The 10,549-nt window shown below is 45.0% G+C and overlaps 1 protein-coding gene across 1 annotated transcript in view; it reads right to left on the bottom strand.

Moving 5' to 3' along the window:
• Positions 1 to 10,549, bottom strand: part of xirp2b (xin actin binding repeat containing 2b) — a 35,775-nt gene that overhangs the window by 10,731 nt on the left and 14,495 nt on the right. The window contains exons 4-8 of the mRNA XM_052081887.1: positions 3,458 to 3,596; positions 1,695 to 1,829; positions 692 to 772; positions 260 to 314; positions 78 to 166 (exon numbers count right to left, since the gene is read on the bottom strand). Coding sequence (XP_051937847.1) covers positions 78 to 166; positions 260 to 314; positions 692 to 772; positions 1,695 to 1,826 — 357 coding nt within the window. The 5' untranslated portion in view covers positions 1,827 to 1,829; positions 3,458 to 3,596. The remainder of the gene's footprint in view (positions 1 to 77; positions 167 to 259; positions 315 to 691; positions 773 to 1,694; positions 1,830 to 3,457; positions 3,597 to 10,549) is intronic.

Raw genomic sequence — 10,549 nt, 5'->3', positions numbered from 1 at the left:
ACTTACTCATATTCGACCGTTATTATTGGACAGTCAAGCGAAATCTGTTCGTAAGTATGAAATGCAACTGATTCTACCTTCATTGGTTTGTGCGGCGCTGCCTCCTCTATGGTTCTTTCAAAGTGGGCCCTCAGTTCTTTGGTTGTGTACTTCGGAAATTCTTCTTCTGTTCATTCGCGTTGAAAGGAGAGTAAAGACACCTTCTATGAGCTTCGGAAGGATGTTGGGTACAACAAAATAACAGGACTCAATGCCTTACCTTCATTTTCATGGTTTTTATCACCGTATTGCAAATTATGGCCACTGTCTGACTCCTAGAAAGAAATCATGATTAGAAATCACATTTTGCAACATTAGCCAATGAAAACTGTTGCACTGACTTCAATGAATACTATCAGCGCATTGTGAGCTTTGTGAAAAAACGAATGTTAGCGTCCTCGTACGAAAAGCAGCAATTTAATCAGACAATTTTTTTAATGGCAAATGTAAAAGATTATTTATATTAGCCCATCTGCATGACATGTTATTAAACTAGCCAACTTTCATTAGACCAAACGAGATAGTCAGGTTGAATATTTATTGTTAGATTGTTCGTTGCTTTCAGGCCAGTCAATGCCATTCAGAACACACATTTAATGGAGTACACCAGGCATAGAATAACTTATTTTGGGAAGGACCAAAAAGTATCTACCATTGTTTCTTGTTTGGATTGTAGCTGCTGACTGCTTGCAACCACCTGCTGCTCGCTGCTCGACTCCGAGTGTGACATTTCCTGCAATTGTACAAACAATGACAACGGTCGGCTGTGCAGCACGTACGCGTGTTAATTTGTCACAGTAATTAGGAAATAAATGAGTATGACTTCACTTCTTAAAACTGTTGGTCAATTATCACATTTTCAAATGATCACAACACAATCATAATGTCCTGTCACTGGCTTAATTGTTATTTATTCATTTATTTTTAAACAGGCTCGCGGGCTACTCGTGTGATTTAAAGTCAGTGAGGGGTCCTCCCCATTGACGAAACAAGATGGTGGCAAGCCACAACTTGTAAAAAAAAAGCTCCTCAACTCACTTCAACATAGTCCCTTGGCATTTGTCTACTGTCGCATACAAATGTGTGACTTTGCTAATGCCGAACCGCAAATATCCAAAGTTTCCCTTGTAAAGTAATTCAACATTCTGCACCAGGCCACCCGAGACTACCCGCCCGGATATGATATGTCCTTCGAAACAAAAAAACAAAACAAAACAACCAAAAAAACATGCCTCATTCAAACATCCCCCCCCGGCGCTCAAGTGATGCGAGTCAGCTCCACACGCTGAAGTGTCATCATGCGTGCCATGCTGAAATCAAGCAGGGACCCGACGGCTATCGCAATGCACTATGACTTCTGTAGAGAGCGGCGGGATGACAAACAACATACCGTGCCACAAAAATAGGCAAAACGCTGTAAATACGTGTCGGCGCAAATGAGGTGTCGATGTATCGCTAACCTCCGTGTTCATTTTCAGAATAAATGACATCTTCTTGCCAGGCTCAACCATGCATGTTAGTGAGCTCAGTGATAGCAAGGTATCAGGATTCCTGTCCCCGCTAATGTTTTCCTCCTCTCGCTTGATTATAGACATCTCATTCACTTTCATGCAATAGCGCCCATAATTGGGCAAATTGCCCTCTAATATCTGTACCTGCACACTGCTGCGCTGCAAATGGAACTGGGTTACATGTGATGTGGTAGTAGAGATAGTTTCCTGGGTCGTAAATTGTTTCCTCACGCTAGCAAGTCCCCCAGGCATGGAACAGATCTCAGACTCCTCCATGACCTAATGAAGCAGGGAATATCATTAGCGGGCTCCACCTCACATAGAGCTCATTTTCAGCCTGCTAATCATGTCTGCAACCTTGTTGTGCGCGACGGACCGGTTTCAAGTCAAGAAATATTTGGATGCGTCGAAACAAATAAAAACAAGTAGGGAAAAATGCAGCTCACCGTGACGCTCCGTGTAGCTGCTGTAATTTGTTTCCCTTCAATTACCCGGTCACATTGAGCTAATGGGACACAATGACACCCAAAACAGATAATTATGTACTGTCAACTGTTATTATGGTTTTGGTCGCCGTCAGAGCGGAAAATACCACTTGACAAAGACAGCATTTTGGAAATGGAAGCAAGATATTCAGTGCTTTTGGATCAGAGTACACGGTGCTAGCTTAGTGAGTGAAGACCATTTTCTCATTTTTTCCCTTTCTGAAGAATCTCTCCAAAGATGTTTGTTTTGTGAACTCACTTTTTGCTAGCTTACTTTGTATTTATCAAGACATGGTTTAAAAAAAAAAAGTCTGTGAGCCTGATGGTTTTGCCCGTTGTGACATTTGTAAGCGCCGCCCATCACTCTGACAAATTCAAGCTAACTTTAATATATTACGATCACGCTGTGTTGAAATGAACCTTTGCCACCAGTTACGGGAGTCGGTGTGTCAATAGTCGGCAATAGAAATACGAATGACTCCCTACGGAGGCAGTTGACTAGCTAACTAGCATGGCTAACGTCGGTTTGTTTTCACTCGGACGTTACTTCACAAAGCGGAGAAGAGCACAAAAGTAGCTGTACTCACTTTCTGATAAATTAGCATTTTTACTCTTGCACTCCATCTGACATTTATGGGGAAAAAAATCTTGTACATATGTACCCAAGAAGCGCCATACGGTGATGCAATGAAAGCACAACATATTTGCTCATGGTTATCACACCGTCAGAATCTGTGTGATGTATAATTATAGCACGTGCCAGAGACAAGGCTGGAGAGGCACATAAAACTGTCTTTGTTTTGTTTTTGTTTTTTTTGTATAAAACCTGATCACACTCTGATCAAAATTGTTCAGTCTCCATGTGTGGCCTGATACCAATATGACCACTTGTGACCGGATAATTTTGCCTTATTTATTTTCTCTGTCTGTCAAACTTGATCACAATCCCCTTTCAAAATGCCAAGTTTCCTCTTAGCATTAAAAACCAACAAGTCACAGGTTGACCACTGTCCCAGAACAGATTGTGTTTGACCTCATAAAGTTACACACTCCCGAGAAGCCTTGAAAAGTGACGGCAACTTTTTGCTCTTTACAGCACTCTCTGTATGAGCTGCTCAGTGAGAGTCTTGTTTCCTTCCTATTTATACCCTCTCCTCTATTTGTACTGCCTCGGAAAGGCTGTTGACCCCGCTGGCGAGTCACTCCCCGTTGCCTGACTGTCACCACCTGCACGATGAACACAGCATGACAACAGCACCAATAAAAGGTGACAGCTACCTCGCAGTCAGACAAAAACATTACTTTAACCCTTCGAGGGACAGCGGTTACTGCAGTGGACAGCTTATCATGTTATCAGGTTGCAGAGTGTATGAAAGTGGTAATGACGACTCTTTGCCGCTGAAACGCCCATGCGCAAAGTACCCTGCTCGGGGATGGTGATGTCCGCTCGCTGGGTGGCAGTAGCCTGCTACGTGGATGCTCTACGGTGGGTCGGCGCTTGGTTCTTCTGGTTAAAATGTTTCAGGAGGTCCCGCTCGGCTTTCGCGTGTGCTGCCAGCAGCTTAAAGACACAACGCGGCCAAGAAACTGTGGTCAGTTGTGAACTGGTTGGAAACATCAACATCACATTCGGAAAAATTACGATCTCAGAAAAAACAAAACAAACAAAAAAAAAAGCTTTTGACAGAATCATCTCGGTATTCGCGGAGGAAAATCTGGAAAATTCTGGTGTGGCAGCCTTGGCCACAGAAAAATTAACACACAAAAAAAAAATGAACATACAAATAAATTGTATGTGTAGCTATGTATGTGTTGCTCCGCTAGTATTCATCGCTTCTCAAACCACAGCTATCGATGCTAGTTAGCAGTGAGTCGGGTTACTTGTATCTCAAGGCACCGCTGCATTTCGTCAAAAATGTTTCTAGTCTACTTTCATAACCTGCAACGCTACGTATGACTTGCTTCGACCAAACGACTTAACATATTGCAGCTTTGACGTTTTGCTTCATTCAGGACTCGAGTGCAAAAAGCCCTGTTTACCCACGTAAGTAAACAGGAAGTCTGTTATTTTAAAATTGAAAATGGCTCAGAGAATAATTTACTTTGGACGTGAACTGTATATTATGAGTCATTGCCAGGATAATATTATTAAAAGTAGACAAAGTGGAAAATTAGATTTTTTTTTTAATGAGGTTTCTTGTTCATTCATTCATTCATCTTCCGAGCCGCTTGATCCTCATTAGGGCCGCGGGGGTGCTGGAGCCTATCCCAGCTGTCTTCGGGCAGTAGGCGGGGGACACCCTGAATCGGTTGCCAGCCAATCGCAGGGCACACAGAAACAAACAACCATTCGCAATCACACTCACACCAAGGGACAATTTAGAGTGTTCAATCAGCCTGCCACGCATATTTTTGGAATGTGGGAGGAAACCGGAGCACCCGGAGAAAACCCACGCAGGCCAGGGGAGAACATGCAAACTCCACACAGGGAGGCCGGAGCTGGAATCGAACCCGGTACCTCTGCACTGTGAAGCCGACGTGCTAACCACTGGATACCGGGCCGCTAGGTTTCTTGTTTTTGCTAGCAAAACACAAGATAACATCATGTTCTCAAACTTTAGTAAAGTCAAGAGACAATCAAAACCGCTGTTGCATTGAAGCATTGCACCATTTAGAGGCTCTATTTATGGAATTAATTAACGTTTCAGGTCGTGAATGATTCACAGCTTAATTATGTGACATCTGTCTTGGAGGCGCGTATGTTGCTTAAATCAAACGCCTGAACTTAAGAACTGACTGAAAACTGAAATTAATGCAAATTACAAAACAACCTGCTACGAATTCCAGCTCACCCCTTTAGGGGATACACTGTATATTTATATATGTAGAAACTATTAAACGTCATAGCGGATAGTAAAAAAGTCAAAGGCAGAAAAGTCCGAGGCTATCTGATGACATGTCATGCATGCGCGGCAAGCTCAAATAACAAGAAAGTGAAGTAATCTAGGCGCCAAATGTTGCCTATTTTAAACGCAACCATGAAGGGTCTTGTTGCTTTTAGCAGTGAGGTCACAGTGTTCCCTTTTTTTTTTTTTTTTGATAACGCCACATTCACACTTTAATGGGAAATGACTCGCCGCTGTACTGCCCGTTTCATGGCCTGTCAAGTTTCTCCGCAGTCGCGCGCCACAACACCTGCAGTAATGCACAGCGTCGCCTGTTTGGAAGCAGAATAAATCACTTCTCCCCTCGTGGCGGCATTTCAAATTGCCGAGTTAATTTTGTGTTTAGTCGTTGTTTATTTCCCCGCGGCGAAAACATCCATAATTTCAAACTCATGTGGCAACACAAATTCACATAAGGCGAAATCCAATTCATTCATGACCTACCAGGTAAAAAATAGAAGGTGAGTTATAAGTCAAGTAAAAAAAAATAAAATAAAAAGAAGAAGCTCAACGGGTAGATTCCCACACAAACGGCCACTGCACCACCCCAGCCAGCAGGGTCCTTCGAAATCCACAACAATCCCAGTCAGCGTTGGAGACCAGCTCCAGCAGTGCGTCCACCTTTGGCAGACCAATGGAGCGTGACAGCTGATTTTATTTTGGAACCTCCGCCCACTCCCAAAACACAGTCCTGCTCTGATTTTTTTTTTTTTTTGGGTGCCTCCCCTCGATGATAAAATCAAAAAGTATTTCCCCCTCACAGATGCCATGAAGCAGCAGCTCACCCCCCGTTGCATCATCACGGAACCTGAAGCCGACCAGCTGATACGAAGGATTATTTTTCTCCGCAATTGCACCCTTTGCATTTTGAAAATGACAATCTTATCTCACAATCCATCCATTCATCCATTTTCTGTTCTGCTTTATCCTCACAGGGGTCGCGGGGGTTGTTGGAGCCTATCCCAGCCGTCTTCGAGCAATAGGCGGGGGGGGGGACACCCTGAACCGGTTGCCAGCCAATCGCAGGGCACCTGGTGACGAACAACCATCCGCACTCACACCGAGGGACAATTTAGAGCGTTTAAATCAGCCTGCTATGCTTGTTTTTGGAATGTGGGAGGAAACCGGAGCACCCGGAGAAAACCCACGCAGGCCCGGGGAGAACATGCAAACTCCACACAGGGAGGCCGGAGCTGGAATTGAACCCGGTACCTCTGCACTGTGAAGCTGACGTGCTAACCACTGGACTACCGGGCCGCCTGTTTTTATTAGTTTTAGTATTAATTTTAGTAAAAAAAAATTTTTTGTCAATTTCATGTCAAGTCAACAGTATTTCTCGAGCACTTTACCGGAGTACCCGGAGAAAACCCACGTAGGCACGGAGAGAACGGGATCGAACCCGGTACCTCTGCACTGTGAGGTCAACGCGCTAACCACTCCTCCACCGGGCTGCCCTTTTCTCACAATGTTGATTTGAATTTGATTCATTGTTCAGCCCTATTCACCCCCCCGCCCCCACCCTCCGCAATCGCATGGCATGCAGCAGCTGTTACAGTCCGTCACGATATGCCAAATTGCATTTACCTCCATTCATTCCAAAATCCATCATGATTATCCCCACAGCGCGCAACACAGGTGCCCGCCAGTCGTCAATTCAGGTGACGGTCAACGGCGTGGCGCCTCGCGGTGAGTCACAAATGGGGCCAATGATGAAACGGTAACGTGAAAGCCAGCGGGGCGTACGCGGGGAGCAGTAAATCCGACACGAGACACCTTCGAGTGTTGAATGCGTGGCAGCTCATCTTGTTCGGTCCAGAGGGAGACGGTGGCGCCTGTCTGGCTCGGGGTCTCTTGTAAAGGCAAAACTAATGTTCGAATCCGCCAGGCATCTGAACACGCCCGGTGACAGGATCCTCAAATCTTCCTAGGCCCCCCCCCCCCGTTTCACAGAAATTTTCAACGCGGGCATTTCAACTTAGTGGGAACACTTTTCAGAATCCTTTTTTGGAACACATTTCGGAACCCTGACCTCAACCCCACAAACTCATTGGTTTTCATTATATATGTTTACTGCCACCGACGGGGATGTATACGAAAGCACCCTACTACCGCAGCACAATTGGCGTGTGTGGTGAAGACGGGGGTGGGGGAGGGATGGGTTGGCTAGCGACCAACTCTACATCATCCGTAAATTTTCTTTCAGTTCCTTGTAAACGTGCTTTGGTACACTGACTTCAGAGAGTTTGTTTCAGGTTCCGCCATGTTGAACTTATTTCAAGAGAATGAAAGAAGCTGCTTTGACTGGCCAGGAATCAGGTCGGCTGTGCTCACTCCCACGACGGCGCAAATGCCTCTTTTCGGTTGCGTGTTTCCACGAAAATATCCAAAGAAGGAAAACATCCGTCCATGTGCAGAGTGCGACTACATTTTCCGCTAGACTTGCTCTCGACAAGAAAATAGGGCCCGACAACCGTAAATTTATAACACGGCATTCAAGGGAGCCAAACACGCTACTGTCACCATAATGAAATTTTCATGGCAATTTTAAGTGGGATGAAAAAGGCAAACTCAACACTCCTGACGTTCAAAATGATATGCGGATTCCATTGCCGATTTAGAGTATGAACAAGAGAGGATTTAAAGGTAGGATACAAATCATTAACTTGTCGGCTTATTTTCTTTTCACGATGACCCTGATTTATGCAGGTTGCACTGAACGATCCATTGTAGCGCAGTTGGGCCGTGAGGCAAACGCACACACACAAACACATGCACACACACACACTGAACTATTATTTGCACAGATTAGTTGCGTAGTGACCCGGTGAAGTTTTAGACAGCGCTCAGATTGCTTTGAGGCGCTGCGGCTGAGGACAGGGGTCAAAGGTCACAGAAGTGGGAACTGGAACCTTGTAAACACTTTTGTATTTTATCATACAGGATGATGATGATAACACGAAGCAGTCATTCAATCGTAGGACACGCTTCGAGACAAATTCTTCCCATCCGGGTTACGAGGATGTTTTTGATTAAACTAGTGGTTCACACGTCTGCCACACATGCTGAGGTTCAGGGTTCGAATCTCGGCCCGTGTGGAGTTTTGCATGTTGGACACAGGCAGGAGACTTACATGGAGCTAATGCAGTAAACGTGGTTGGTCTCCAGAGTGAATGAATTGCCGATGCTTTCTAACTTCTGCTTTGGGGGGGCTCCAACTATATACCCAAACATAAGTGTTTGCTGGAGAGGCTTCAAAGTGCGAACGAGTCAATCTTGGCTCCTTTCGCTCACTCAGCCTGCCGCCGTTATTATCGGTGAGCTCTTTGTCACGCCGCTTGATTAAATAAGAGCGAGGCCTCGCAGCTGTTTGCATCACGCTTGCAGGATATTCATTCACCAAAGCTGTCAGATGTTTTTTTTTTTTCTTCCCCCGTCTATGATGAGATCCCAGTCAGCCAATTCACAGATTCTTTCCAATGTCATCAAACACAAGCGTCTCCTAATTATCTTGCCCAACCCGACACGAGAAAAATGTCACGTATTGGAAATGTGCTGCCAATTCAAGGAACAACCATGTAGGAGGAACATGAAAATTAATTATTGATGTTGTATTTTTTTCAGGGGAGTGGGGTGGGGTGGGGGGGTGATTTTTAAAATTTGCAGTCTGCTTTCCTTCTGACGCACTGTGGCAGCTTGGCATCTCTTCCGCCCCGTCCTCCAGTGCGCATTGCATGTGGACCGCCGACAGATGCGCCATGGGACGCATGTCAATGAGCAACATCTCTTCCAGATGACACCAGAAGTGAGGCGGCGCATCGGCGGCGATCAAAGCCTCCATTCATCCCGGAGCACAATTTAGTCTTCTTGTTCTTTATCGGCGCCCGCACTTTTTAGCGCACTGATGCATTGGGATACTTTGAATGGCCAATTGAGCTTTAATTAATTAAATGATAATGTGGCTATCCCCCCCTTTTCCACCCCTTCAAAAAAAAGTGCACCAATTTAATACAAGCATTTGGAAAATTAATTTCCTCTTCGGATTGTCTGGGGTGGGGGGGGGGGGTAGTAAAAGATGTTGGGAAGGAACTGAAGCAAGGGCTGCATATTAGAAAGAATGATGGTGATGATGTGCTGCAAAAAGTACTGCTTGTGTGTGTGTGTGTGTGTGTGTGTGTGTGTGTGTGTGTGTGTGTGTGGCCCTTCGACAACAGGATGACATCACATTGATCCATGCCGCTCATTGGCCTCGAATGCTCGCTCTCATTGCTCAACAGCTAAATGGGGGTGACAAATGTAAAACGAGCGCGACAGGACGCGACTTGTTCATTATCGTCGAGGCTTTTATCTTTGACAAGCTGCTTCGTGTCGGCTTCAGTCATTTTGCAAAACACACATTGAATCCGGAACACGAGGAACACATACAATTTACCCAACGCTGCTCTGCTGCTGTCCTCAGAAAAGACAAATGAATAATGGAGGAGCGTTAGGATGGCAAGGCTAATGATGTTGCTGCAGCGGCATAGAAATAAAAAGGTCCTAACGCCGTTCAAATGCCAGTTTTTTGTGGTCCCCCCCACCCCCCAAATGAGATCATTAAAACATTTTACACTATTAGCTAATCTGTATGACTCAACTGAAAAAAATGAGAGAGGAAGTAAACAAAGAAGTAAGTAAAGACCCGGGTTGCATAAGTGCGCACACCCTCTTATAAACGAGGATGCAGCTGTGTTCGGAATTAATTAAGTTCAATTTTGCTGAAATGGCCCTCAAATATCAAAACGCTACCCAACTGTTGTGCCTTCGTGAAAAAACATCACTACATTGCATAAAGCGCCGCAACATTTATGGACACAAAAATAAGTTGGAAAATATACTGTACAGTTTATTATTGTAATTTATGCAAATGCTCATGTGGGTGTCAGACAGACGATGATCAACAAGGTCAGCTAATAATCACCACTCCGGGGCTGTAAAAGTTTTACTTTTAAAGCTTTTTTTTTCCTTATTGTCGCGATAAGAATAATAATAATAAAAAAAATAAACTCGCAGTGGTGCATCTCCTGCTACTTCAGGGGTAAAAACGATTAGAAAAATGGGAAATGTATCAAATGGAGTTTTAATGAGGTGGGGCAGGGGGGGCTGTGCAGGGACAAGGAAAGGCAGAGTGAAAATGATCACGGGAGGATGAATGTGAAGTCTCATCACAAAATGTGATTTTTGATTCTCAAACTGACAGTGTGATTTCATTGAGTCCAGCACGATGGCGAGAATACGGCCTTGTTGCTTTGAAGTCTTTGCAGGAATGTCACGTGTTAGCTGTGCAGTGGACAGATTGAGACAGACTGTACATCAGACGCCGTTTAGTTTATAGTGGCGTGCACGGAGAGGGGATGATTTGAAGCGACGACGCGACGAAGGAATTACAAAAAGCCGCCATGTCTCCCCTACACACGCAGACACACACAAATGGACAGGCAGCGCTAAATCACCGCTCAATGATGTCACCGAGGTAATGCTTTGCGCACTGAGCTTTGAACCAGCTCCTCCGCTCGCTGGCCGCACATCTGCT

This window comes from Hippocampus zosterae, chromosome 12 (genome assembly GCF_025434085.1).
Source record: "Hippocampus zosterae strain Florida chromosome 12, ASM2543408v3, whole genome shotgun sequence".
Classification (NCBI taxonomy): Eukaryota; Metazoa; Chordata; class Actinopteri; order Syngnathiformes; family Syngnathidae; genus Hippocampus; species Hippocampus zosterae.
Note: the sequence above shows the minus strand (reverse complement) of the source record. Positions and strands in the feature narration are given on the sequence as shown.